The sequence below is a fragment of the Sorex fumeus genome, unplaced genomic scaffold, assembly GCF_029834395.1.
Source record: "Sorex fumeus unplaced genomic scaffold, SorFum_2.1 ptg000005l, whole genome shotgun sequence".
In the NCBI taxonomy this organism is placed as follows: Eukaryota; Metazoa; Chordata; class Mammalia; order Eulipotyphla; family Soricidae; genus Sorex; species Sorex fumeus.
In genome coordinates, this window is record NW_026606062.1 from 8,909,505 (window position 1) to 8,937,500 (window position 27,996).

A 27,996-nucleotide genomic window follows, 5' to 3' on the forward strand; every position below is an offset into this window, starting at 1 on the left:
ACTCTTGGGCCTCTCGTGTGCTGCCCCTCGTCTTCCTCCTGTCAGCACGGGCCGAGGAGGAGTCCCGGGCTCCGGGTCTCAGCCCTGCGTCCTGAAGGCCCACCAGCAGTCACTGAGCCGAGTGTGACTGTTTAAAGAGGGTCCACCCCCGGAAATGCTCTCCTGCTCGGTGCTCAGGCCCAGGGCTGCTGGGGGGCACCGGGATGGGACCGGCCCCAGCCTTCACAAAGGCTTCTAGTCAGTCACGAGTGTTTGTCAGCACCTGCAGCCCGAAAGCTCGGTTGTTGAGGGTTGTGGTTGCGCTCTGCTGGAGGTCCCTGCTGGGCCGCCTTGCTCAGGGGCACAGCGCAGGACACTGCCCGGCTCCCCAGCTCGTCGCCCGTCCCTCCCCTGTCTGGGTGCTCCCGCAGGAGGCTGGACTCTCGTGCCCTGAGTGTCAGGGGCTGAGGCTGGACAGCGGACACCTGGCCTGGCCCAAGTGTTGGCAGAGGGAGCACCGCCAGGAGTAATTCTTGAGTGCAGAGCCAGGAGTAAGCCCTGAGCATCGCTAGGGTGTCCTCTCCCGCCCAAAAAGTATCCATAAAACGAAACTCCAGTGTCAGGAGAGGAGACTTCCCCTCTGGGTGAGGTGGGAGGCCCAGGCGACCTGTCAGCTTCTGGGGGTATTCACAGGGCCAGCTGCTTAGCACTGGCCTGTCTGGGCTGTTCTCAGCCACGGCGGCCTCACGCTGGGTGGCACGGCGGCCCACGTGGGGTGACAGGGTGACTCGTGGGGTGACACAGTGGTGCACACAAGGTAACAGGGTGGCTTACAGAGTGACACGGCGCTCACATGGGGTGACAGCACCTCCCACAGGTGACATCGCGCCTCTTGGGGTGACACGGAGCCTCACGTGGAGTGACACAGCACCTCACTTGGGGTGACACGGTGCCTCGTGGGGTGATGCCGTCTCAGGTGGGGCCAGATGGCACCTCACGCGGGTGATGTGGCGCCTCACACGGGGTGACAAATGCCTCCTGCGGGGTGACGCAGCACCTCACGTAGGGTGACGGTGTCCCAGGCGGGGTGACGGCGCCTCAACGGGGTCCTGCTCTCTCCCCGGCAGTGTCAGCTGGGCGTGCTGCCTCTGGGCACAGGAAACGACCTGGCCCGCGTGCTGGGCTGGGGTTCGGCCTGTGACGACGACACGCAGCTCCCCCAGATCTTGGAGAAGCTGGAACGAGCCAGCACCAAGATGCTGGACAGGTGAGCGGCTGCGGCCGGGCCCGGGGCTGTGCGTGCGTGCGGGCGGCTCCCGGGTGCGGCTGGGCTGAGCCTGGGGCCTCCCTCCGGCAGGTGGAGCGTCATGGCCTACGAGACCAAGCTCCCAAGGCAGCCCGCCGCCCCCGCCACCCCCGAGGACTGGAGCGAGGGCTCTGAGGTACGGCCTCGTGGGACTGGCCCCGGCCCCTGACACACGCACCCGCAGCCGTGACGGCTCCCTGCTGGCCGGGGTCAGGCTCCTCTGCTCCCTTCCTGCCGGCTCCAGGGCCGTCCTGGTGCCCGCAGGGCCCAGCTGTGCCTCCCATCCCTGTCCAGGCTGGGCCCTGCCTGCAGCACCTGCTGTGTCTGTGAGGGCAGGGATGGTGAGCTGGGGGCCGCGGCGGCAGACGGTGGCCAGCAGGTAGGCGGGATGTGCCGGCCGCCAGCCAAGAGTGCGTGTCCTGTCTGGAGAGGGGCCGTGCTGGTGCCTGCGCCCCGTGGCTGGGCCTGGTGGCACTGGCTGCAGCGGGGCAGGGAGAGGCAGCGCCGGGCGCAGGCGCAGAGCAGACTGCAGGGCCGAGAGACCCGAGCCCTGGAGGTGGTAGCTGTGGGAGGGGCGGGGGCGGGGTGTGCGTGTGCACCAGCAGAGCCCACTGGAGAGCGGCCGTGCTGATGGGGGGTCCCGGCCGCAGGTGCAGCAGATCCTCTTCTACGAGGACTCGGTCGCCGCTCACCTGTCCAAGATCCTCACTTCCGACCAGCACTCGGTGGTCATCTCCTCGGCCAAGTGAGCGCTGGGGCGGGTGGGGGCGGGGGGCACCCATGGGGGGGGTGGGACGGCCCCGGGAGCCTGACGCTTGCTCCCGCAGGGTGCTCTGCGAGACGGTCAAGGACTTCGTGGCGCGGGTGGGCAAGGCCTACGAGAGGGCGACGGAGAGCTCGGAGGAGTCGGAGGACATGGCCAAGAAGGTGGGTCCCGGCGGCTCCCGGGCAGGGCTGGGGCCGGGCGGCGTGCGAAGCTCTTGTCTCCTGGCCAGCAGTGCTCCGTCCTGAAGGAGAAGCTGGATTCTCTGCTCAAGACCCTGGACGACGAGTCCCAGGCCACGTCCTCGCTGCCCACGCCGCCCCCGACCATCGCCGAGGAGGCCGAGGACGGAGATGGCACGGGCGGCAGCTGTGGCCCCACCGGGGACCGGCCCCTCGGCTCAGCCTGCCCTGCCCGGCCGCAGATCTTCCGGCCCCGCGAACAGCTCATGCTGCGAGCCAACAGCTTGAAGAAGGCCATCCGCCAGATCATAGAGCACGCCGAGAGAGGTGCGGCACGCACACCCGGGCTCGCTCCCCTGCACACACATGTGCACACGCGGGCATCTGCACATTTGGGGGTGTGTGCGCAAACACACACACACACACACACACGCCTTCCTTCCCAGGTGTGTGGGAGGAGGGGATGCCCCTCTCATCCATGAGCCTGCATGCAGGCCTGTCTCTGACATCAGGCTCATGTCTGGGGGGTGACCCTGGGATCCCAGGGGGCCGAGGGGGAGAGCCAGAGCTGGGAGCGGCCCCACTTGGTGAAAGGGGCCTCACGGGAGCCACCCCCATAGGGCCCACCCTCGAGGCTCAGGATCTGCCTTCAGGCCGTGCACTTAGAGGTGCAGCTGCCCCAGGGGTGCGGAGTGGACCCAGGACTTAGGTCAGGGGTTCCCCGGGGAGAGTGGCCAGGAGGAGGGCTTGGGCCTGTGGACGGGCTAGAAAGTTGACCTGGGGTCAGGGCTGCGGGCAGGGATGGCCGGGCAGCGGGTCCTGGGACAGTGCTCAGGAGCCCCATGTCAGCACCGCGTCTCACCCAGCCTCTGGCCAGGTACTCATGGCCCCTTCCTGCCCCGCACACGGTCCCATCCCGCACAGCTCTGCTCTGCACATGGCTCCACCCCACCCCACCCCACCCGTGGCCCCCGTCCCCACGGCCCTGCCCCACCCGTGACCCCGCCCCTCCCACCCCTCCCCTCTGTCCTGCATCCTGCGAGTGGCCGCTGCAGCTCCGTGTCCCCGCAGCCGTGGACGAGCAGAACGCGCAGACGCAGGAGCAGGAGAACTTCCTCCTGGGGCTGTCGGAGAAGAAGGACCTGTCGCTGCCCCCCGACAGGCCGGACCTCGGCGAGGGCGAGACCGGGAGTGCCGGCGCCAAGGCCCGGGGCCCCCGCAAAGGTAGCCCTGGGATGTGGGTGGGGGCTGCCAGGGCTCGCGCGTCCCACCCCTGCCTCCCGCTCCCCAGGAGCCCCGTTCCCGGGCCTGTGACCCCGGACTCTGTGGGTTGGGGGGGGGAGCAGCTCATGCCTGTGACCCCAGACTTCCCCAGGGGGCAGCTCGACCCTGTTGGTCACCCCAGACTCTTGAGGGGCAGCCCCGTCCCTGTCCCTGACCCCCCTCACGCCCTCAGCCTGCGTGCCCAGAGGACGTGCGTAGCCGCCCTTGCCCGGGACCCCACCTGTGCTGGATCCCCCCGGCCCCCTGTGCTGGGGTCAGCTGCTCCCGCCCTGCCCAGCCTCTCCGCTCCTCCCCTGGACGTCTGTACCCCGGCTCTGACGGAGCCCACCCGTCCTCCCTCTCTCGCAGCGTCCAGGTCCCCCTGTGAGAAGCTGATGAGCAAAGGAAGCTTGTCCCTGGGCAGCTCTGCGTCCCTCCCACCCCAGACGGGCAGCCGCGACAGCCTGCCGGCGCTCAACACCAAGATCCTCTTCCCCAGTGAGTGCCCGGCGGGACGGGCACCGCCCTCACGGACACCGGCAGGGGACTTTGGCCTGGGTCCTCTCTGGTCCCCGAGGACACGGGCATGTCCCAGGGAGGGGGGCTGCTGTCCTCAGCATGTGCAGGGAGGAGCACAGTCAGGGGAGGGGCACGGTGGGGAGGCGCACAGTCTGGAGGAGCACAGTGTGGTGAGCATTCTGGGGAGGACGGTGTGGGAGGAGCACAGTGGGAGGAGCACAATTGGGCACAGTCTGGAGGAGCACAGTGTGGGGAGCATTCTGGGGAGGAGCACAGTCTGGGGAGGAGCATAGTGTGGGGTGCATTCTGGGGAGGACGTTTGGGAGGAGTACAATTGAGCACAGTCTGGAGGAGCACAGTGGAGAGCACTCTGGGGAGGAGCACAGTCTGGGGAGGAGCATAGTGTGGGGTGTATTCTGGGGAGGATGTGTGGGAGGAGCACAATTGAGCACAGTCTGGAGGAGCACAGTGTGGAGAGCACTCTGGGGAGGAGCACACTCTGTGGAGGGCACAATGTGGGAGGGACACAGTCTGGAGGAGCACAGTGGGGGGGGAAGAGCACTGCCCCCAGAGCTGGGTGTGACCACCCTTTCCACGCTCTCATTCTCCTGGGGTGGGGCGGAAGCCACTGTGTGGTCTCTGCCCTTGGGGTCCATGACTGTGGGGACTCTTAGCGGGACTGTCCTCTCATGGGGAACGGCTGACCCAAGGGCTGGGCCTGGGGAGAAGCCGCTGGACTCCCAGTCCCGCCCTGTCGCCTGGAGGGGACGTGAGAGCCTGGAGGTGGCTTCCACGGTCAGAGGGGTCCCGGCACCCCTGGGAAACAGACTCTGGCCGGACGGGGCTGGGCGGGCGGCTGGCGAGAGGCGCTGCGGACGCGCATCTGGCCTGGCTGCATCAGAGTCTCGGTGCCGCTCACGGCTGCCGCCTGCCCCCTGGGAGTCCGCATGGGACCCATCTCGGGGGTCTCGCCTGAGGCTGCTCAAGGAGACATTGGGGCGGGGGCACACGCTGCCTCAGCGGCCAAGGGCCCTGTCCTTGACCCCACCAGCCAGGCAGCTGGGATGTCGAGTCCTTGAGGGACGTCTGGGTTGTTGTCGGTGTCCCTGTCACCTGGCCCCTGTCCCTGCAGCCGTGCGACCCGGGATGTCGGGGTCCCTGCCCGGAGGCTCCGTCATTAGCCGCCTGCTGATCAACGCAGACCCCTTCAGTACGGAGCCCGAGAACCTGTGAGTGGCCCCCGGCCCCCACCTTCCCCAGCTGGGCTGAGGGGGGCTCTGTGGGGGTGGGGCCCCTGTGTACCCCGGGCCCTGCCACGTCACCTTGGCCTCACTGAAGGGCTCCTGCGCAGACAGGCCGGGCCCTGACCCCTTCCCAGTTCTTCCTGCTGTCTGTGGGCCTGTGGGGTCTGCCTGAGGCTTGGGAGAGGAGGGTGGGGGGGTCCCAGCACCCTGCTCTGTCCCCTCTGCAGCCGTGGGGACACAGGAAACCTCTGGAGGGTTTTTCTCCCTTCTGCGGGGACAGCGTTGGGGGCCTCCCGCGGCGGCTCCCTACCCCCTGCTCTGGTGCTTCCCACATCGGGTGGCGTCTTTTCCTCCTGGAGCTCCGAAGGTCTCACCCGGACCCCAGTGCCGGCCTGGGGTCTGTCTCTCCCACTCTGCACCGCTCATAGATGCTTGTCCTGCCGCAGTTCCCTGGCTCTGTTGCCCTCGCTCTTGTCGCTTGGGGCCCCTCAGAGGGGACAGGGCTGCGCGTGAGCCGGAACCAAAGCTGGAAACCAGCCCCGGGGGTCCTGGGGGCTGCAGGGGGCGGGCAGGAGGGCGGGCGGGTGGGCAGCCTGGCCGACGTCGCCCCGCGCTCCCGCAGAGACTGTTACACCGAGAAGTGCGTCATGAACAACTACTTTGGCATCGGCCTGGACGCGAAGATCTCGCTGGACTTCAACAACAAGAGGGACGAACACCCCGAGAAGTGCAGGCAGGTGCCGGGGCGGCCTCAGCCGGGGGCGGGGGTTGGCGCGGGCGCGGCTCACGCCCTGCTCGTGCCGCCCAGGAGCCGCACCAAGAACATGATGTGGTACGGGGTGCTGGGCACCAAGGAGCTGCTGCACAGGACCTACCGGAACCTGGAGCAGAAGGTGCTGCTGGAGGTGAGGCCGTGCCCCCTCCCCCATCCCTACGCCCGCCCATGTCCCGTTGGCCGCTGACCACACCCTCCCCCCCTCAGTGCGACGGCCGGCCCATCCCCCTGCCCAGCCTGCAGGGCATCGCGGTCCTCAACATCCCCAGCTACGCCGGAGGGACCAACTTCTGGGGAGGCACCAAGGAAGACGATGTACGTCGCGGGGGGGCAGGTGTTGGCGGGCACCGATCAAGATGGGCTTCCCGCCTCGCCTGGGAGGAGGGGCCCGGGCGCGGATTGTGGAACAGTGACCCGGGGTTGCCAGATGGGCGGGGGGTGGGGGACTCACCCCGTCGGGCTATTGGGGTCCCCCTAGCGCAGGCCGCCGGGCTGACGCGGCTTCTGCAGACTTTTGCAGCCCCGTCCTTCGACGACAAGATCCTGGAGGTGGTGGCCGTGTTTGGCAGCATGCAGATGGCCGTGTCGCGCGTCATCCGGCTGCAGCACCACCGCATTGCCCAGGTGAGGCTCGGACGCTGCCAGGCCGGGCTGAGGGATGGGCTCTCGGCACTGGGCCAGCCGCCCCTGGCGATGGACAGAGTCCCCTGGCCCCGTGACGGCCTCTCCTGCCTGGCGCCGTGTGGAGCGTGGGTCAGTCATTGGCCAGAGGGGGCCGCATCTCTGCCCAGCGTGTTTCTTGGGCCCCACGTGTCCCTGGGCAGGGTGCATGGACTGGGGGGGCGGGGCGCGGTGCCACCCCGTGACAGGCTTTGCTCTTTGCCCAGTGTCGCACTGTGAAGATCTCCATCCTGGGCGATGAGGGTGTCCCTGTGCAGGTGGACGGCGAGGCCTGGATCCAGCCTCCGGGATACATCCGCATCGTCCACAAGAACCGGGCACAGACGCTCACCAGGGACAGGGTGAGAAGAGCTGTCGCACTCCAGGGCGCAGCTGTGGGCACACCTGCACGTACACCTTTGCATACATAACCTGCGTGAATAGCTGCGACTACACCTGTATGTGCACCTGTGCATCTATACCTGCACGAAGACTTGCAAACACACCTGTGTGCACACGTGCTCACGTATCTGGGTACACCTGCATCCATACATACCTGTGTATACATACATATCTGCGCGCGTACCTGCAAACACACCTGCACACCTGGACACACCCGTGCATCCATACCTGTGTGTACATTTGCAAACGCCTGTGCGTACACCTGGGCACAGCTGTGCGTACACCTGCAAGCACACCTGGGCTCACCTGCGCGTACACCTTTGCATACACTTGCAGGCACACCCGTGGGCACATCCGAGCGTTTAGAAAAGTGCCACGGGTTTTACTGGTCAGGAATAGCTTGTCTTTCTGATACAAAGGTTACATGAAGCTGGCAGCAGTTTCTAGAACATCCCTCGCCCTCCCTGGCCGCCGTCTGGCCAGCGTCCGGGTGCCGGGGGCTGTTCACCCGAGCGTGTCCTCGGAGGGGTGCGGCCAGGTGTGATGCCGTCTCCTGTGCCCAGGCCTTCGAGAACACGCTGAAGTCCTGGGAGGACAAGCAGAAGTGTGAGCTGCCGCGCCCCCCGTCTTTCTCTCTGCACCCCGAAATCCTGTCTGAGGAAGAGGCCACGCAGATGGACCAGTTTGGGCAGGCGGCGGGAGCCCTCATCCACAGGTCGGTGGCTTGGCCGTGCCCGTGGGTTCAGGCTTGACCGGGTGGACGGGAGCCGCCTCCCTCCCTCGTGCCGGGCTTGTCCCCAGCCCCTCTCGGGTGCCTCCCTCGCTGCCCCAGCACTGCTGGCCTCCCGCCCGTCCACTCCCTGCGCCCTGTAAGCCTGTCTGTGAGCCGGGCTGTGTCCCGGGCCCGGGGCTGGCGGTGGGCTTGTGCCCTCTTGGAGGGCTGGGGTCCCAAAGAAGGCACGTGTCCCCCGGGACAGACCCTGGGCCCGTTTGCTGTGGGTCGGGCCTGTTCCTCGGGACGGACTCTGGGTCCTCGTCCGCCGTGGGTCAGGCCGTGCTGGTGTCTGGCTCTGACGCCCGTGTCCCCACAGCATCCGGGAGATCGCGCTGTCGCACCGGGACATGGAGCAGGAGCTCGCCCACGCCGTCAACGCTAGTTCCAAGGCCATGGAGCGGGTCTACGGCAGGCCCCGGAGCTCCGAGGTGCCCGCGCTGGCCGCCTGCCCCTCCGCTCCTCTCTGCGGCCCCGCAGTGCCCCCCTCGCTCCGCACAGTGTCCCCGCTGCACGGCACCCCCCCCCCCCAGGGCACCCTCCCCTCCCAGGTGTCTCCCCGTCTTCTCCCCAGTGCCCCCATGGCATCTCCGCCCACCCCTCCCGCAGGGCCTCCTGGAGCTGGTGAGCAACGTGAAGGCTCTGCGCAGCGAGACGGAGCTGCTGCTGGCCGGGAAGATGGCCCTGGTGAGCCCAGCCCCCCGCAGCCCTGCAGGCGAGAGTCCTGGGCGGGGGCCTGGGCCCTTGCTTTCAGGCCAGGCTTGGTGGGGCCGGGGGCATGACTCAGGAGCAGGTGCTGGGCAGTGGGGTGTCTGCCCTGTGATGCCCCTCGTGCAGGCTGGCTTTGCCCCCACGCATGCACACACGCGTGGACACATGCGCCCTCACACACACACGCACGCACACCCCCTCTCCCTCGGTTCTGAGCCTGGCCTGCAGCGTGGCCTCTGCTGATGACTTTCCCGCCCAGGGAGGTGGCGTGGGAGCGCGGAGCCCTCGCCGCCTGGCCCGGGCCCTGATGCCCGCTCTGTCTTCCGCCCCCTTCCCCGAGCAGCAGCTGGACCCCCCCCAGAAGGAACGGCTGGGGGCTGCGCTCAGCGAGATAGACCAGCAGCTCAGGAGGCTGGCAGACACGCCCTGGCTGTGCCCGTCCCCGGAGCCAGGCGACGAGGAGGTACGTGGTTGGGGCTGACCCCTGCGTCTCCAGTTCTGGGTCCAGGCGCTGCCACCCTGCTGCCCACGGGTCTCCGGGGCTGGTCCAGCACTGCTTGGCGGGGGCAGTGATGAGACCCCTGCTCTGGGGGGGTGCGCCGTTCGCGGGGACGAGCTGTGGTGTGGCCGTGAGGATCTGCCTGGTGCAGCGCCTGCGCACTGGACCGAGCTGCCCGTGAGGCCGGGTGCAGGGCGCAGTGGACATGCTCAGTACTGGGCTGTCCCCTGCATGGTGCTTGGGGGACCAAGCAGTGCCCGGCTTGGACCCGGGTTCCCTTAGGCAGAGCTTGTGCTCTGGCCTTCTGGGCCCTGTCCTGGCATCCCGGCCATGCCATGGACACCTCTGAAGGCCACGATCCATCGGCAGAGATGGACATGCCCCAGGAGGCCGCATGCGTCTAACATGCAGCTTCCTTCCTTGGGCATAGCTCCTGTGGGTGGCAGGCCTGAGTGTGAGCCTGTCATGGTGGTTTGTGTTCCTCTAGGCAGGCAGGGCCTGGGCTCAGTGTCAGCCGTGACGTCGGAAGGGGGTGTTCAGGGTCAGTTTGTGTTGTTCAGGCCAGGGCAGTGCTCGGGGCTGCTCCCAGCTCAGTGCAGTGGTTGCTTCTGGACCAGATGCTTCTGGACCCGAGCTTGCTGGTGGCTGTCCTGCTGGGGCCCATGCCCTAGCGGAGGACAGGACGCGGCTCAGTGGCAGCAGATGCTTTGCAGGCCTCCCTGGTTGTTCACTCGAAAGCAGGAAAAGGTGATAAATCCATGATCTGGTTCTTGAAAACGATCCTCTGGCAAGTCCAGTTAAGGAAAAATCCTATCAAGGAAAAATGAAAAACAGAGTGAAGTGACCCGGGCGCAGCCGCTGGTTCTCGGGGGATTGCACTGCCAGTGTCCAGGGAACAGCGGGGACAGATGCTTGCAGCGTTAGTCCAGCAGGCGGGTGTCCAGGGCCAGGGCTGCGGGCAGGGCGCCTCCAGAGGACATGGCTGGAACTAGCTCGAGACTGGCTGCACCGCTAAGTTCTACTGTTTTTTTTTAAAAAATGAGTGAATTCGGCCCCAGCCCGGCATAGGCGTCAGCTCAAAGGTGCCCCACGGCTTGGGGAAGCTTGCGGCCCCATGTGCGAGGGTTTGCGTACCTGGAGGTGTACCTGGCAGATGCCTTGCAGGCGCCGGGACGGAGGAGGTGGGACCCCCAAAAACTCAGCCCCCACCTTCTCCACCCAGTACCCGGCCCCCCACCCCTCACTTCTGACAGGAAAAATCTAGGCAGACTCAGGCTGGCAGAGCGGGTGGAGCTGGTGGGCCAGCAGCCCCCCCGCCCCCTTGCAGGGCACCCGGTTGAGGGGCTCAGCATGCAGGCGCGGTGCGTCACATGGACATGGACAGAGAAGCAGCCGGAGGGAAGGAAGGCCGGACAGGGCGGGCCACGGGAGCCCTCGGACCCTGGCACGGCCTGAGCCCCTGCTTCCCCCTGCAGGGCGCCATGCTGGACCTCTCCAAGCGCGGCCGCAGCGCCAAGTTCCGCCTCGTGCCCAAGTTCAAGAAGGAGAAGAACAACAAGAACAAGGAGGCGCGCAGCAGCCTGGGCGCCCCGGGTACGGCCCCGCCCCGCCCCCTCCCTCCCTTTCTCAGCCGCCCAGAGCAGGGGAGGGCAGCATTGGTGGCCGCCTGAGACACAGACTCGCTCGCCGTCAGCAGGGCTGCGGTCGGGGGTCTGTCTTGAGCACGGCTGGGCCCTGCGCTGAGGCCGGGGGCCCCTGCATGTGGGCCCAGAGTCGGGGTGAATCTGTGTGGCCCCGTCCTGCCCCGAGCAGGGTGGACACGGCCCCGCCGGGTGTCTGGGATTCGGGGCGCCTGCCCCCGGGACTCAGGGCTCCTGGTTTCCGCCCGACAGTGCACCTCTGGGGGACAGAGGAGGTGGCCGCCTGGCTGGAGCGCCTGAGTCTCTGTGAGTACAAGGACACCTTCATGCGCCACGACATCCGGGGTGCCGAGCTCCTGCACCTGGAGCGGAGGGACCTCAAGGTACTTGCCTGGAAGTCGTCGTTGTCCGTCTTCCCCCCCTCCCCCGTGCCCTCCAGCCTGGCCCGTGGCTCTGTGCGACCCCCTCCCCCAACCCCAAGCACAGCTCACAGCCAAGGGGAGCCACCGCGGCGCCACGTCTGACTGGCTCCATGGCCTCTGGGGTAGAAGGGGCCCCTTGCCACGGGGGTCCGGGCAGGGCGGGAACTGTGGCCCCTGGCCTGGGTCCCCGTGCGCCTCAGGGTGGCCGGCTCTCGTTGCAGGACCTGGGCGTGACCAAGGTGGGCCACATGAAGCGGATCCTGTGTGGCGTGAAGGAGCTGCGGCGCGGCGGGCCTGCGGCTGAGGCCTAGCAGTGGCCCTGGCGGCCTGCGGCCCACGTGCGGCCCGCTGAGGCCGGTGCTCACGGTGCTAGACCCTCGCTGCCCGCGGACCCACGTGCCCGGCGCCGACGACTCCCCCTGCAGCTCCCCGGCTGGGGGGCCTGGGCTCCGGCTCCCCCTCGGGCACAGCGGCTGCCCGGCCGGCGTGGGAGCTGCGGGTGCTCCCGAAGCCGCCCCCTTTCCTGCCGGCAGGTGGTGGGTGTTGCCAGGCCGGCTCGCCGGCTTTCGGCACGAGGACAGCGGCGGGCGCCCGGGACGCCAGATGGGACAGCTGTGTCCCCCTACCGGACGGTCCCTCCCCCCCGCCCCCAGGACGTTGCGGGTTGGCGGGTTGGGTGGAGAAGGCTCTGGAACAGCCTCTCCCCCTCTCGGAGCCAGGCTGGCTCGTGGCCACCCCCGAGCCCCTGACCCTGCTTCCCGCCGCCGCTCCAGCTTGTCCTTCCCAAGTCACCGGGGGTCTCGCGGGGAGGGGCGCGGAGTGAGCACGGCGGCCCGAGTCGGTGCTGACCCCCACGTGCCCCCAGACGCAGGCCCCCAGTCGGCCTGGGCTGCTCCCACTCTTCGCAGGGGCCCGGACCCCCAGCAAGGCGGGAGCCGCCCCGGAACCCCCCACCCCCATCCCACCCCGCAGTTGCTGGCGGGGATCTGGGGGAGGACGGCCGAGCGGGGCGCCCGGAGCAAAGGTGTGTGCCCTCTCCTATTTATGACCCTAATTTATACAGTGCCCCAGGACCAGGCCTTTGTTGTGCTGTGTACAGACCCACTTCCGGTGTGACCCCATTCTGTGTAAAATAAAAAGCCTGTTTTCATCTTCCGCAGCACATGCTGGCCTGTCCTTCCCGCCCGGCAGAATCTGGCCCCTTCGGAAGTGGCAGGCAGGGGAGGAGGGAGCCGGGGAGCAGGGCCCGGCCGCTTGCGGCCACATGGTGCTCGCCCAGCTCAGGCCTCCGTGAGGTGCTTCCGGCATGGGGCGTTGTCGGGGGTGATGCAGGCTGGGCGCGGGGGCGTTGTTGCCCCCTGGCAGCTGCGTCCCTTCCGTGCTCAGCAGAGCCCAGTCCTGGGCAGCCGTGGCTGTCCGCTGGCCAGTTGGCAGCAGGCCTTGTGGGCACAGAGTGGCTGCCACTGTCCCAGGCATCGCAGCCAACACGAGCGTGTCCTGACAGGTGTGAGTGAGCCAGCGGCTGTCCTCGCGCTTTCCCGAGCTCCGGTTCCCTGACCTCTGATAGGTTCACGTCACCGCAGTCCTTTCCCAGCTATGCTAACCCCGGTGGAGGGGCTGAGGCTGGGCTCTGCCCACGGGGATGCCCGTCCACTCGGGCTCTTTCCTCCTGGGCCTGCCCTTCCCCGGGGCGAACAGACTCGGGCCGAGCCACACCCGCCAGCCCCTGGCAGATGATGGGGGCAGGTCAGGTGAGCGCCGGCATTCGTGGCCAGTGGTGCATTGCCCGGGGTCCCAGCCTGACGCGCAGCCCACCCCACGCGGCACCTGGTACAGAGCCCGGAGCAGCAGCCTGCTGGAGGGGCAGCGGCCAAAGAGAGTGCAGGGGGAGGGCACCTGCCTCGCCTGAGACCAGCGCCGTTGCCACCCGCTACACCACATCCGGTTCTGAGTCCCGCCAGGTGTGGCCCAAGCCTGCCTCCCCGCCAAAGAAATTCATGCGTCAAAATACCGAGCGCGTTGTCTAGTCGAAAATGGACTCAGCCGGGCGTGGGGAGGCCCATGGATTCGCGTCCCAGGATGGGGAGGCACTGCCTTCCTGTTGGGTGCTGCTGTGTGCAGGTGTCGGCTCACCTCACAGTGCTCTGGGTGGTCCAGGTGAGGGTGGGGGTCTCCTCGCCGCTGTGGCTGAGCCCGGAGATGGGGCCAGCTGTCTGTGCGTCACTGTCAATGCTCTGAGCCTGGGGATGGGGCCAGCTGTGCGTCGCTGGCTGGACTCGGTGCAGGCGCCGCCTCTGAAGCTTTGCCGCCCTGGCCCTGGCGGGCTGCTGTGGCACCTGAGACACTGGGAAGTCATGGCTGTGGGCCTCGGGGGGATGCTCAGGTTTGGTGCCAGGCGCAGTTTGGATGTTGGATGCTCTCGTCTTGTCCTGGCCTTTGCAGAAGCCATCGCTGGAGGCTCATTCGGGCCCAAGACACAGACAGACCCCCCCCCCCCCCCCCCCCCCGCCACACACACACACAAACCCTGGGTTGCTCTCCTGAGCAGTGCTCGCACACTGTGTGCTCTTTGGGCCCAAGACCAGTATCAGGATTTCTGGAAGTGTCTGCTTTGCTTCTCTCCTGTTTGGAGGGTGGACATAGTGGCCAGAGTGCCAGCAGCCAGGTGGGCCATGGACAGTGGTCGCGAGTGGAGAGAGAAGTGTCCCTCAGTCCCAGCCCCTCCCGTTGGTGAGCCCCAGACCTCGCGTGCATCTCGGCTCCCGAGTGTGAAGCGTGGGCAGATGCTGTGTGAACGGGCAGCGTGGAGGCGGAGGGCAGGGAACTCCCTGTAGGCCGGGCACAGCAGGGCTGGGCAGGCGCCCGCAGTCAGGGCACACGGGCTGATGGGGCTGACGGCATCCGTGGGAGCTGCTTGTGTCGGCAGCAGGGGGCAGTGAGTGGGAAGGTGCTGCTGGCCTTGGACGCCCCAGCGAGTCCCCGTGTTTCTGGAAGGGCCATGTTGGCTAAGCGCCACGCAGGTGCACAGGGGCTGTGGCAGCTGGGCCCGTGTCCACCCAGGAAAGGGGAGGGCTGGGGGCTTCCAGTGCTGCAGCCAGAGACCCGTCAGGCATCTCAGGCCTGAGCTCAGGTCTTGCCCCCGGGATCCCGCCTGCCTGCAAGATCCCAAACATGGCCCCTCAGTAAGGGTCTGAGTCACACTGGGGACCCCCCCGCCTCGAGACGGGGCTGCCCGGGGCCTGCTGGGGAGGTTTGCACGAAGCCCACAGTCCGCCGCGAGGACAGACCCTTTCTTTACCCCTGACCTGATGCAGACGAGACCCCCTTCCCAAGCAGCGACAGCCCCGGGTGTAGAAACGTGTTTATTCAGCATCAGGGGGCACGGCCCCGCGCGGCACCTGGGCCAAGGCTGTCCAGACAGGCCAGCAGCGAGGGCCTACGGAGCCCGGACCCGCCTCCCGCGCCCTCACGGCTCCTGCGTGCGGGTTAGTGCCGTGGGCGGTGCCCACCTGGGCTAGGCGCCCCCTGACTGCAGGCGAACCCGCCCCCAGGCCTGCAGTGTCCTGCAGTGTCCGGGTGCGGCCTGGAGCAGCCACCGAATGTGCTCGGTGTCACCAATAGTGCAGGCCGCCCCGACGGAGCCGGGAGACGGCAGTGGGCACGGCCCTGGGTCCTGTCCGTTCCCACCACCCCGCGCCGAGTCTGGTGGGAGGCCGAGTGCTGTGTCCGCGTGTCTGCACGAGACCGGGTGCTGGTGTGCACCGCTGCGGGCGTGGCACGGGTGAGAGCCGCCACGGGAGCCCCTCCTCGGGAGGCAGCGCCCCAGGGACGGCGGCTGTGATGCTATCTGAAGGTCCCGACGTGGATGGACAGAGAAGCCTCAGGCCCGTGAGGCCGCGCCGCCTGGGCCTCGGAGAAGATGTCGCCACTCGGTGCGCGCAGGGCCGCCGGTCTGTGGAGGACACGGGCTGTCGGGTTGGTCCCCCTCTCCCTGCGCCCCTCGGCCCGGCCCGCCTCACCCCTCTCCCTGCGCCCCTCGGCCCGGCCCGCCTCACCTCTCCCTGCGCCCCTCAGCCCGTTTCTGTTTCTCTTTCTCCACGTCATCTCTGCTGGTGCTAAAATCGTCGTTGTCTTCCAGCAGGAGGTTCTGCGGGTCAAAAGGACGGGTGAGCCACGAGCCACGTGTGCCCAAGGGAGTTAAACAAACGCCACGAGGCAGCACCAGAGGCGAATCCTGACACCGTAGCCGCCCCGTCTCGGGACACACGCTCCGAGGACTTCTGTCGCCCGGCTCCAGGCTTCGGGCAGGGCTGCGTGGTGCCCAGGCACCTGCCTCCCCAGGGCTGCCCACTGGCGAATGCTTTCTATGGAACTTGATTTTTTTTGAATCTTTAAATTTTCACTTCTCTTTTCTTCTGCGGGTGAATGAAAATTCTGCACTGGCCACATGCTGAAGGGACGCAATGATGAAGGGACTCGGAGTCCTTCTCAGTAATGTGCGACTTCACAAGGGACCAAGTTTAATCATTCCCGAGTGGGGCTGGAGCGATAATAGTAAAGCGGGGAGGGCGTTTGCCTTGCGTGCGGCCGATCCGGGGTCAGTCCCCAGCACCCCATGATTCCCCGAGCGCCACCAGGAGTAACCCCTGAGCACTGCTGGACATGACCCAAGAAACAAAAACAAAAAACCCAATATTTTGAATTAAGAATTAGGATTAAAGGGGCTGGAGTGATAATACAGCGGGTAGGGTGTTTGCCTTGCACGCGGCCAACCTGGGTTCGAGTCCCAGTGTCCCATATGGTCCCCTGAGCACCGCCAAGAGTGATTCCTGAGTGCAGAGCCAGGAGTAACCCCTGTGCATCGCCGGGTATGACCCAAAACACACACACACACACACACACGCACGCACGCACGCACGCACGCACGCACGCACACACGCACACATGCAAATAGGATCAAAGTCATTACTACGGGCAACCACATGGGCTTATAAATGCAAGGGTGGCCAGTACTAAGAGCCTATTTATGCAATAATGCTACTTCTAAAAGTACAGGAAAAATAAAGGGCTAATTGGAGGGAATCTTTGAGTCCACCTGAGTCCAGTGTCAAGGCATGAAGAAGCCAGGGCAAAGGTCGGGTTACTGCGGGTGCACTAGCACTGCGAGCACCATACCCAGTGAACAATGGCCTGAGGACGCTGGCGGATTCAGTTGATACTGAGGCTCTCCTGGGCCCGGAAAGGAGCCATCCAGCTTCTTACTCCCCCGGCCCTGAGTTCCTGACTCCGACCACCTGCGCCTGGACGGCTGGAGGAGCGGCCGTGAGCGCAGGGCCCGCCGGACTGACCTTAATACCGATGGTGTCCCCGTCTTTCAGGTAGTAGGGCGCCCCCTGCAGGCTGTTGTGCTTCTTCTTCTTTTTCCTCTTGGTGCTTTGTTGACTCTGCAGAAACACCCAAGTGCCGATCCTTGCAGATCCCGACACACTTCCCAGGCCAGGATGGAGTGTGGCACCGCCCACCAGAGACACACACCAACCCCCGGGGGAGCGGGCGCCGCCCCCACCTACCCAGCTGCTCACTGGAAGCCACTCGAACTTGTCGGGGAAGTACTTGGCGATTTCCGTCTTCTCCACCGGGAGCGCGTAGAAGCGGGCGACACACTGCCGGAGGGAGGTGGCCGTCCAGCCCTGGGCCGTGTCCCACACCAGGTCCTCGGACAGCGCGTACTCGCGCTCCCCGGGAAGGCGCATCCGCGTCCGGAGCAGCACGTCCTGTGGGCTGCGCCGGGCCAGGTGAGACGCGGGAAGGGCCACGTCCCCCGGGCGCTGCGTCACCGGACGGGGCCCGTGTCCCCCTGGGAGGCTGGCGGACGGGCAGGCTCGAGGAAGGAAGGACGGATGCGGGAGGTCGCCCCTGGGAGGAGCCCGAGGAGGGGGGACGGGGCAAAGGGGAGCTGCTGGCCCAGCTGGTGGACACGAGGAGATGCAGGTGCAGGGTTTCAGCACTGCGGGCGGAGGGGGCGGGGGCCGAGCACGACCTGGGGCTGGAGGGTGGGGCCTGCTGGGGCCTGCTGGGGCCCAGGCGCACCAGGTCACAGGGACCCTCAGCCCCGAGACAGGCCAGACCCTGCACAACCCCAGCGGTTCCGAGGGACAGTGGCCCTTGCTGACAAAGACCACAGCTGGGGGCGGGGTTGACAGTGGACCCTTGACTGTCTATGGGACGGGGATGGTGAAGATGGGGGACCCCAGGCAGTGCCCTCACATCTGACCCAGAAACCCCTGGGGGCAGTTCCTCGGGTAAGAATATCCATATTAGGCGACAGTGACCAAAAATGGTCTTAGGAGAGAATTTCCCCGGGTGAAGAGGACCCGGGGTGTGGACAGTGCGTTTAGGGTGACTCTGGCCAATAGAGTGTCACTGAGGATAATCACATGGGGTCTGCTCAGGACCTGGGGCACAGCAGTGACCCCCAGACGAAGTCTGGTCTCCCATGAAGCTTCTGTTCTAACGTGGGAGACGAACAGACCGCAGGCAGAGCCAGAGCGTGTGTGTGGGGGGGACACACAGTATGACAGTGTCATCACTGGCTGCCCAGTGTCCCCTCCCCCACACCGGACTGCTGGCAGGGTTCCAGAACAGATCCAGGAAATCCACAGATCTGACTTTGGGAGAAACTCCGCCAGATCTTTGGTGCGGTGACACCTTACCCCAGGTTTTCTTCTCTCTCAAGCGGCTCCAAGCAGATCTCAGTTTTCCTTCCCAGCTTATATTCCCTGATAACAAATGAACAAAATGCTACTGACATCACTTAACTGAAAAAAATATCGCTTAATTTCAAGCTTTCTTCTTAGGCAGAAGGTGATGCTGGATATGAAACTGCTTAAGAACACTCAAAATTTGAGACTACCAGTGAATTATTTTGTACCATCCGTTGAAAAACCTAGGTAAAAATGGAAAAAAGTCCTAGAAAAACAAAATATGCCAAGATATGCTCATAAACAAATGAAAAGTCTAAATAAGCTAACAATTGAGCAGTGATGGGAAAACCTTACTCAGAAAATGGTTTCAAGGGCAAACTGCAGCCATCGCTTGAAGAATACAAAATATTCTCAGATCTTCCGTAATTTTAGGAGACCAGCATTAATTGGTAACAAAACCATGTGGATGCAGGAAGAAAAGCACGTCACAGCATCTCTGCTGCGGAAATGCAGAAGCCCCCAGCAGAATCCAGCACCCTGATGTGTGCGACTGCAAGCGGCATCCGGCAGCATCCGAGGACCAGAACAGACGCGGTCTGGAACCCTCAAAGCCCCGGGGTGGCTGGCCTGGAGGGCAGCAGTGACCACGGGTCGAGAGCGCAGAACCACGAGCCCCAGACGAACCCAGGTGTGTGTATGGCGTCACTTGGGAAGGGGAGAAAGGAAGCCCCACCGGGGGTACGGGCAGAAACGGGCCATCATCTATCTCCTGCTGTGGGAATGGCTGACTCAGAGTGGGGCGCAGGCCGAGACGGCAGACTGCTCCGACGACACTGGAAAGAACCGGGCCAGCATCCTGTCATGCTCGCCTCTGGGGTCTTCTGTGAGTCAACTCCATTGGTGAGGAAAAAATGAATCAATGGAAACACATCAAGCTAAAAACGCCAGCACCGCAAGGGAAAAACATTCACTCACCATCTGACCAGGTCCATAAGGCACTTCCAAAACTCAACGAGGAAACCACCCACCCTCCCAGTCACAGTGAGCCAACATCTGGCGGGGAAATCACTGATTCCGGGAAATGCAGAACGAAAGCGGCCACATGGGGCAGTGCAGGGCCCCGAGAGGGCGCACAGGGTTGGGTTGACCCCAGCTCGATCCCAGCACCGCAAACGGCCCCACGAGTACCACCAGGGTGACTCCTGAGCACAGCTGGATGTGCGCCCACCCTCCCCAACCTCTCCTCCGAAGAGCAGACCAGAGAGCAGAGCCGCAGGAAGGCAGTGGAACAGCAAATCTGTGTCACGAGTCTCCACGGGCCAGCGCGAGGCTTCCTCCAGGACTTAAGGGTACGACAAGTCACACGGCCCCGCAGGTCCCCCTCGGGATCTAGTCCAAGTACAGCTCTGCGAGGGCACCTGGCTGCGGCACTCCAGACGGCGAAGGTGATGGGGCCCAGGCCTCACCTCCTGGATGTGCTCTCTGGCCCCCCAAATCCAACAGTTCCCACAGACATAAAAAAGGAATCCTGAACTCTGCATGGGCCTACAAGAAAACCAATCCGACCGCCACGGTAACTTTGGAAAGGAATAAAGCTGAAGGCATCACGCTCCTGAGTCTGTCATCGAGACTGTCCTGACCGGGCCACGACAGGCCCCGCCGTCAGGGCGCCGGGAGAACACCCCGGGGAATTCAGAAGGTCCGACACTGGTCTAAGTTGCAGACGACCCCCGGAGAGTGTGAGCAAAGGGAACCACCACGAATGGAGAGGCACTGCAGGGCGCGGACGAAAATGTGACGAGGACGAGGCCAGGCGGCCAGAGCCCGCACCGGCAGGCAAGACGCACAGGGAGGCGTGGCCGGGTGGCGGGAACCCACCTGAGCGGCTGCTGGCCGCGGCGCAGGAGCCGGCCGGGCCGTCTGCCTTCCACCGTCCAGGCCCTCAGGCAGGCCGGGGACGGGACGACGAACTCCCAGAAGGAGGGCAGGGTCATGGCCTGGCAGAGAGTGGACAGACGTCAGATACGCAGGGAGGGAGATGGGTTCAGGGATGCCCTCAGACCAGCCTCTGAGGTCCTCGGCTCAAGGCCCAGGGACATCTCAAACTTTTTAATAAAAACCTTTTTCTGGATTGGGTCCCCGGCCTGAGGGCCAGCCCGAACGTTCTCCTTCTCACTCGGAAACAATGGTCAGACTCTCTGTGAGCAGGGCCAGGCCCTGTGGGCGCGGCGTGGGCAGGGGAGGGGAGGGAGGAGGCGCCTCACCTGGGCCTTGAGGTCGAGCAGCGTGGCATCCTCGGAGAGCTCCACGTCACCCAGGTAGAGGAGGGGACTGTCGCCTAGGGGATAGGTGTTGAGGGGCCTCAGCTTGATCTCAGGCCACGACACGTCTCACCAAATTGTCACCCGCTCTGCATACTCGGGGCCTCCCCAGCCAGAGCAGGGAGGAAGGAGGAAACGGGCTCAGTTGCATTCCCTTGACTACCGCGGGATAAGTGTGAGGGCAAGTCAGAGGCTCCAAGCAGCCTGAGCCAGGCTGGGGCCCCACGAGCAGGTGCGTCCACTCCCCCAGGGCCCGTGGACTCCCAGAGGCCTCACATGGCCTCGAGGTCTGTGGGGATAGGATGCTTGGACAGTGCCAAGGGCCAACTCTTGGCTCTGTGTTCACTCCTGGCGGGGTTGGGGACCATGGTGGGTGCTGGGGACAGGCCTGGGTGGGGTGTGTGTGACGTGGCCCAGCCCCGAGACTGTGGCTCTCCTCCCGCCCTGGCATCCCCGCTCTCACCTTGGGCGTCCGGGGACGACAGGCAGCTCGCAGGCTCTGGATGCCGCCTCCAGTGAGCCGAGGGCCCCCGAGGTTGGTACCACCAGATGGGCACCTTCAGGAACCCCTGCAGGATGGAACAATTCCAACTGGGGTCATGGGCATGGAGCAGCGCTGTGATCCCCATCCCTGAGAGGGCCGGGCGAGTGTCTGCTTGATTTGAGCCGCCCAGCATGTGCGAGTGTGGGGTGACGGCTGGAGGCACTGGAGACGCGGCGACAGAAGGAGTCACAACGGGCGTGACACAGACGCCAAGAAACACTCGGGCGGCGTGCTGGGTGACATCCTGACAGGCCCCAGACGCGGGTGACGACCACTCACGACACCCCTGACCCTGGAGGGCCAGGGGCTGGTTTATCAGGGAACATGTCACTGTGTCTGACTTCCAGATGCAGAAGACGAGAGTGTGACCGCCCCCGGCCCCCCTCATGACTTAAGTCTTTAAATGCATAGTTCATAAAAAAAGGCTAAAATGAAAGTATTTCCCTAAGTGCGGGGCTGGTGAGGACCAGCACCTCGCTCCGTTCTGTGAGATGGGACCGGATGGCCCATTTCTCACCGCTGCATCACAGGCCGCCCGCACCCAGAGCTGAACCCCTCAGACAGCCAGGACACCCACCCTGCAGGCGACAGGCTGAGCCGGGTCCCGGCAATCCCGCATACGGGCAATCGGCGTGAGCCCGTCAGCTGCCGTGTGGGCCCAGGGTGACACTGTGATCACAGGGGTGTGAGCCCTCGTCATGGCAGCAACCAAGGGAAAGGAGGGGCAGGAGTGACCTGGGCCGCCAGCACTGAGGTGCCTGGACACACAGAGCAGATTCCAGTCAAACGTGTCAGGTCCCGGCCACATGTGTCAAGTCCCAGTGACACGTGTCAGGTCCCAGTCACACAGGTCCGGTCCCGGCCACACCGAGCAGAGCAAGTCTGACCCTCTGACACAATGATCCCCAGAGGCCAGGCTGCTTGTCGCAGTTTGCTTATGAGGCCGAGTTGGGGGGCAGTTTGGCAGGATGTCATGGCCTCTGACAGAGTCACGCAGGCGTGGGGACCCCGACAGAGGCGGACCAGCACAGCGGCAGCCCTGTGGGAACCCCACATTGGAAATCAGCTCAGAATTCTTCAAAATGACACAGAGACAGGGTCTGTGGGGCCGAGCAGGGGCTCTCTGGGCAGACACACGGGGACACGGAATATCGGGGACAGCGAGGGACAACGGGGACGTGGGAGTGAGTGACGTCCGTGTACATGAAGAGACAGCCACGCTTCCCTGGCCTCTGTGCCCCTCCACCGGTGCCAAGGGCAGACGGCTGTGGGACAGACAGATGGACAGGCTGTGGGCAGGGGTGCTGACTCGACTCGCAGGAAGAGGGTCCCCGACCCTTGGTGCCATGAAATTTTATTGACTTTGGTTTTTGGGTCACACCTGACGGTACTCAGGGCTTACTCCTAGGCCTGTGCTCAGGGATCACTCCTAGGAGACTCGGGGTCCACACGGGGTGCAGGGATGAAATCCAGATGGGCTGTGTGCGACCCTCTGGACTGTCTCCAGGGCCCGAAGAGTGTGGCGTCATGGGCACGGTAACGCGGAATCTCTGAACATGAAAGGGGCCCAGCAGGGCTGCACACGGCAACACGCACAAGACGGCAGACGCATGTGTAAGAGCTACAGGGCGGCCCCTGAACAAGGCAGACACCCCTGTAAAGGGCTGGAGCTCAGCCCCAGACACAGCCAACTCACCCCTGCACCAGGGCTGGAGCGCCGTACTGATGTCCAGAACAGTGGTATTTAAGGAAGCAGCCAGCATGCGCACCGCCCGGCTCCCTCCTTACGCCTGCCGCATCTCTCCCTTCCACACCCCGGGAAGGGATCACCTTTGCCTTAGAGAACAGTCAGGCGCTTCCAGCATGGCCCGGAAGCCGAGTCTTACCGGCGGCGGGAGCTTCCCTTCCATTAAGAGCAGAGTGTCCCCGGAGCGCACGGCCAGCTCTCTCAGCATTGCGTCCTGGAAGGACAAACGGGCTGGTCAGTTTCCTGCTGGTCACTCTCGGATCCCCCCGAAAGGCACGGACCACTGGGCCACCGGGTCATTGCTTTGGGGCCGTTAAGGAACATGAGCAGTGGAGCGGATGCTGGAGCTAGGGGTCCCGGGAAGGCGAGAGGGGGCAGTTGCGCTTTACGTGGTGGGTCTGAAGTGTGACGGTGAAGGTCGGGGGAAAGTGAGGCAGAGAGGGAGAGAACAAGGAGGCGCACAGGAGAGGGAGCCCCAGGGACGCTGCCCACGATGCGGAAGCTGGGAGCAGGGACAGGGCTGGGCGGGGTGAAGGCCACAGCGAGTGGCTATGCTGGGGAAGGCACAGAGGGTGGCAGAAGGGGCGCCCCGTTTAGCCCGAACACCGGGCACTCAGCGCCGCAGCAGGTGGCCTCACGCAGGGTCAGGCGCTGCCCTCCCCGGCCGCCGGCCTGTTCAGAGGAAACGTATCTGTGTGGACGACATGGCCACCGAGGACCCGACACCCTGGGTATGCTCTGCTGACCCCAACCAGGTGCCCAGAGGCATCTCGGAGGCCCATTTTTGCCTCTGGGCAGCCTGTTCCCAGCCAAGATCCAGGAGGGCATCTGGTGGCACGTGGCCAGCGTTTGGACTGGGCCAGTGAGTGACCCGCAGGCAGCCACCTGCAGAGAGCAGGAGGAGGAAGAGACGAAGCAGGTGCCAGCCGTGCTATCCCAGTTGCCTCCATCCTGGGGCGGCTCCAAGGATACACTCTGGGCCAGGGAGTTTTCTTTCGTCTCTGTTTTGGGCCACACCTGGTGCTGCTCAGGGATCACTCCTGGCAGGCTTGGGAGGACCATACTGGGTGCAGGATCAACGCGGAGTGACCAGGTGCAAGGCTAGTGTCCTCCCTGCTGTGCTGTCCCTGGCCCAGACTCCAAGACCCCAAGATAAAGCTGCCCCTCGGTCCCCTCAGGTTCCCAGAGACAGAGAGACCGTCTGTACCACACAGAGACCGAGAGACGCCGTGTGTACTGCATAGCCAGATCAGCAGACAGCTTCTGCCTCCATGAAACCAGCTCACAACTCTGAGATTACAACAGTTTCAAAATCGAAATCTTCAGATTTTTTTTTCTTTTTCTTTTTTGGGTCACACTCGGTGATGCTCAGGGGTTCCTCCTGGCTCTGCATTCAGGAATCACTCCTGGCGGTGCTTGGGAGACCCTAAGGGGTGCTGGGAATTGAACCTGGGTCAGCCGCGGGCAAGGCAAACGCCCTACCCGCTGTGCTATTGCTCCAGCCCCATAATTTTCAGATTCTTTACTTCAGATCCTTCTGTTTTGAGGTTCGGTCTCTGAATGATAGTTCCTATTTCCGAGGTGGGACTCTCATATCAGGAGATGACTGAACACAGATGCCAGAACATTCCTACTTAACTGAGTCTGCCCCCGAGTCTAGAGACCTACTACAGCAGGAAGAGGGAGGGGAGATGCCCGTCCAGACCTCTCTGATGCTACAGAAACACTTCGGCTAGTTACCCCCGGGAGTAGGGTTGGCATCTGGCATGAAAGCACAAGCCAGACGTTGTTGGCACAGACGTGATCTTACCTCGTCCGTTAACGGCTCTCCGGCTTCATAGCACCAATCCATTTTTCGTAAATGCCACGTGTCTCCTGTGGAGGAAACCAAATTAGGTTTGAAAAAGAATTCGGAGGAACACATCTTAACAGTTAGTCACGTAAGACCTTTCTAGAAGAATGGCTATAAAATGGGACTTGACCCACCAATAATTATCAAATATTTTGAAAGTCGTTATATACAGCAGGGGAAATACTAAGCCGGCTCCCGATTTGGCGGATTCACTCTCTAACTGACCAAGAACCGTATACGAGCCAATATAATGGACCCTTGCTGATGGCTGATTATTTATATATCCCCAAAGCTGAATAGAGACGTACACGTAACCAGAGCGGCCCTTCGAAAACAGCCATGGAGCTGAGTTTGATGGCCCTGAGAGCCCCTAACATCGCTTGGCAATTGATAACACGTACACTCACACAATTCTCTCCCGTTAGGGTCTTGCTCTAGCAAGAAATTGTGCTTTTGCAACGGCTCTTTAACGAGGACGCTGTCGGTGACCATCAGAGTTGGCAGCCTGTGGCAGACTGCTTTGCGCATATTCGCTACTGGAGAAAGGGGAGGACGACTATTTCTGAGCCTGGAGAGGCTGAGAGAAGTTGGCCAGTGACCCGGGGTCAGGCAGCAACAGTGACGCTGCAGAAGCCGTTTCCCCGAAGCCACCGCAGAAACACCCTCTGTCCACAGGCCGCGGCCCCGGGCCCCACCGCATGCCCATCTCGAGCCCCCTCCCCCCTTTTTTTTGCTTTTTGGGTCATACCCAGTGATGCTCAGGGGTTACTCCTGGCTCTGCACTCAGGAATTACTCCTGGCGGTGCTCAGGGGACCCTATGGGATGCTGGGAATCGAACCCCGGTCGGCTGCATGCAAGGCAAATGCCCTACCTGCTGTGCTATCGCTCCAGTCCCTCGAAACCCCCCTTCTAACGTGATGGTTATATCAAGATTGAAAAATCTTATATTTTTTTTCTTTTTGGGTCACACCCGGCAATGCCCAGGGGTTACTCCTGGCTCTGCAGTCAGGAATCACCCCTGGCGGTGCTCAGGGAACCTTATGGGACGCTGGGAATCGAACCCGGGTTGGCCGCGTGCAAGGCAAACGCCCTACCCGCTGTGCTATTGCTCCAGCCCTGAGATTGAAAAATCTAAGCATGCTAAAAAAAAAAAAAGGCGGGTGTGACAGTGTTGTCAGCCTGTCTCACGGTCGAGAGCACAGGGGTGGGGTCCCAGCAGAGCCTGGCCCTAGAGCCAGCTGGAGGCGCCATCTCTCCCGTGGCAGCACACACGGCGCTGCAGGTCCCCACAGCTGAGGTTTGACAGAGCAGCAGGGGCTGTATGGGGCAGGGCACGGGGCTTGCATGCGGCTGACCCTGGTTTAATCCCTGGCACAATCCCCAGCACAGAGCCAGCACTCATCTCCGAGCACTGCCAACTGTGGCCCCCCAAAACCAAAACATCAAAATAGAAACCTAGCCAGTGAGAGGAGGGCGTGGGACTCCTGAGAGCAGTAAATGCCATCCTCCCCAACACCTCCCTGGGAAGTGCCCCTCAGGCCCTTCACCCAGGCTGAGCTACAAGCTGGCAACAAGCTGGCTCTTCTTTCATCCGCAAACAAGAGCCAGGAAGCTCACAACCCCAGAGAAAGAAAAGGTCCCAAAAGGTCGAGGCAGTTTTCATTAGGCTTGGAGAAAATTTACATAAGAGAAAGGTATGGTAAGATTATCTGATCAGTATTTGTTACTTACCTTGAAGGCCGGATTTCTCCAGCATTATCTTTAAACACTATTAATAATAATAATAAAAAAAGTCATTAGTTTTCTGTTTATGAGAAATACACTTTATTCACCCCCCAAGGCCACTGGAGTTTGATTAGTTAATAATTCTCAAGGAGATAGAGACGATCTAGTGATAAACGGGCAGGTAATGGAGCCAGCGCCTTCTGGACAGCTGGGTGGGGACAGACAGGAGCTGACACCAGCCCGGTGAGTGCCACGGGGACAAAGTTCAAGGCCTGGGGTTGGAGCGACAGCACAGTGAGGTGGGCATTTGCCTTGCAATGACCCAGGTTCAATTCCCCAGCATCCCATATGGTCCCCTGAGCACTGCCAGGAGTAACTCTTGAGTGCATGAGCCAGGAGGAACCCCCGAGCATCGTCAGGTGTGGACCCCCACCCCCTCCCTCACCCCCCGCCAAAAGCCAAAGTTTGGTTCATCCACTTTTAGATCCGACTGTTTGGGGACTAAACGTCCATTTAATTTTGTGGGGCCACACCAGCTGGGCTCTGAACTTAATCCTGGCGTTATGCTATTCCCCAGGGACCATTCCTGGCGGGGCTCAAGAGCCCATATGCGGCGCCAGGGACCCAAACAGGGTCAGCTGTGTGTGCAGGCAAATGCCCAGCCCCTGCCCTGCCCGCTAGCCCCTAAATGCCTAAATGTGCAGCTGATTCACAGGACCACGGGAACTCGGAAATCCTCTAGAAGGGGACTAGGCTTCATTAGACACTCGTGAAACACAACGGGTCTAAACGCATAAGGAAAGAATTGTACCAACTGGGACCTGGCAGAGTGGAAGACCTGCCAACAAGTTTAAACACACACACACACACACACGAAAAATGCCCAACTTCTTCAGCTGAAAAAAGTCTTAAATTAACTGAGGAGAGACTAGAGTGATAGTACAGCTGGGAGGGCGTTTGCCTTGCACGCGGCTGACCCGGGTTCCATCCCTGGCATCCCAAATGGTGCCCTGAGCACCGCCAGGAGTAATTCCTGAGTGCACAGGAGTAACCCCTGAGCATTGCTGGGTGTTGTGCGTACACACACACACACATACAAACACACACACACAAACACACACACTCTTTCTCTCTCTGAGGGCAGAGTCAATCCCACGGGCGGGTAGTAGCAGGATGATCACGCCTCGACCAAAGAGCGGCTCAAATAACCCAAGGAGGGGCCTAATACAATTCTCAGGGAAAAGAGATCCAAGTCCTCAAAGGCCTTTGCAATCTGAGGAGAAACCACGTGAGTGTGGAGCAGAGCCCACACCTGGCCCTCTCAGCCGCACAGGGCGGGGGTCCCAGGCACGACATGGCCAGGGCAGGGCCCTCAGGGACTGTAGGTCCCTCTGAGGCGTGAGAAAGAAGAGAACAGAGCTAAAAAAAAAAAAAAACCCAAACCTGTCTGAAATAATACTTTCAAAGATAATCTTACAAGTTGAGCTATTTCATACCTAAACATATTTTACACCCAATTTCTCTTCGGAAAATGGGACAAACGTGTCCCAAGGGCCCCGCAGGTCTCCCCCGCTGAAAAAAACACCGTCTACTGAGTGTGGATTTGGGGGCCGCAGGGGCTGTGTGGTGCTCGGGCCTCGGGCACTGAGCTGGCAACCAAGCACGCTCGCAGCGGCAAAGCCGGGGCTCTGCTCTTTCGGCCATGCCCGGCTGCCGCGGGGGTCCCACGGCTGGGGTCCCATGCTGGGGCGGCTCTTTCCGAGCTGCCGGCAGACTCTTCGGGATCGTGGAGACCCAGCCTCAGCAGGAGTGACAGGATCGGCATCCTGAAGTCCGGGGTTCCACTGCCACGGTCCATCTGGCCGCCCCGTCCTCTCGCATGCCCGGCTCGGGAAACCAGGGAGAGCGCTGGGCTCCCCGGTGTCCAGGGCGGGGACTCGGGGGCCTGTGTGTGCCCTGATCAAG

At 63.3% G+C, this 27,996-nt stretch overlaps 2 protein-coding genes across 2 annotated transcripts in view; one reads left to right on the forward strand and one right to left on the reverse strand.

Moving 5' to 3' along the window:
- DGKD (diacylglycerol kinase delta) overlaps positions 1-12,296 on the forward strand; it is a 65,591-nt gene extending 53,295 nt beyond the window's left edge. The window contains exons 11-30 of the mRNA XM_056121869.1: positions 1,107-1,246; positions 1,337-1,421; positions 1,936-2,030; positions 2,113-2,212; positions 2,284-2,557; positions 3,302-3,454; positions 3,863-3,991; positions 5,145-5,241; positions 5,879-5,989; positions 6,065-6,161; positions 6,239-6,346; positions 6,542-6,655; positions 6,919-7,053; positions 7,657-7,808; positions 8,185-8,296; positions 8,475-8,552; positions 8,920-9,039; positions 10,551-10,668; positions 10,968-11,098; positions 11,359-12,296. Of these exons, the coding sequence (XP_055977844.1) occupies positions 1,107-1,246; positions 1,337-1,421; positions 1,936-2,030; positions 2,113-2,212; positions 2,284-2,557; positions 3,302-3,454; positions 3,863-3,991; positions 5,145-5,241; positions 5,879-5,989; positions 6,065-6,161; positions 6,239-6,346; positions 6,542-6,655; positions 6,919-7,053; positions 7,657-7,808; positions 8,185-8,296; positions 8,475-8,552; positions 8,920-9,039; positions 10,551-10,668; positions 10,968-11,098; positions 11,359-11,448 (2,439 nt within the window). The 3' untranslated portion in view covers positions 11,449-12,296. The remainder of the gene's footprint in view (positions 1-1,106; positions 1,247-1,336; positions 1,422-1,935; positions 2,031-2,112; positions 2,213-2,283; positions 2,558-3,301; positions 3,455-3,862; positions 3,992-5,144; positions 5,242-5,878; positions 5,990-6,064; positions 6,162-6,238; positions 6,347-6,541; positions 6,656-6,918; positions 7,054-7,656; positions 7,809-8,184; positions 8,297-8,474; positions 8,553-8,919; positions 9,040-10,550; positions 10,669-10,967; positions 11,099-11,358) is intronic.
- Positions 12,297-14,534: 2,238 nt separating this feature from the next.
- Positions 14,535-27,996, reverse strand: part of USP40 (ubiquitin specific peptidase 40) — a 53,187-nt gene continuing 39,725 nt past the window's right edge. The window contains exons 22-32 of the mRNA XM_056121856.1: positions 26,038-26,074; positions 24,264-24,328; positions 22,593-22,667; positions 20,626-20,731; positions 20,106-20,179; positions 19,720-19,838; positions 17,851-17,916; positions 16,708-16,918; positions 16,486-16,581; positions 15,193-15,284; positions 14,535-15,089 (exon numbers count right to left, since the gene is read on the reverse strand). Coding sequence (XP_055977831.1) covers positions 14,981-15,089; positions 15,193-15,284; positions 16,486-16,581; positions 16,708-16,918; positions 17,851-17,916; positions 19,720-19,838; positions 20,106-20,179; positions 20,626-20,731; positions 22,593-22,667; positions 24,264-24,328; positions 26,038-26,074 — 1,050 coding nt within the window. The 3' untranslated portion in view covers positions 14,535-14,980. The remainder of the gene's footprint in view (positions 15,090-15,192; positions 15,285-16,485; positions 16,582-16,707; positions 16,919-17,850; positions 17,917-19,719; positions 19,839-20,105; positions 20,180-20,625; positions 20,732-22,592; positions 22,668-24,263; positions 24,329-26,037; positions 26,075-27,996) is intronic.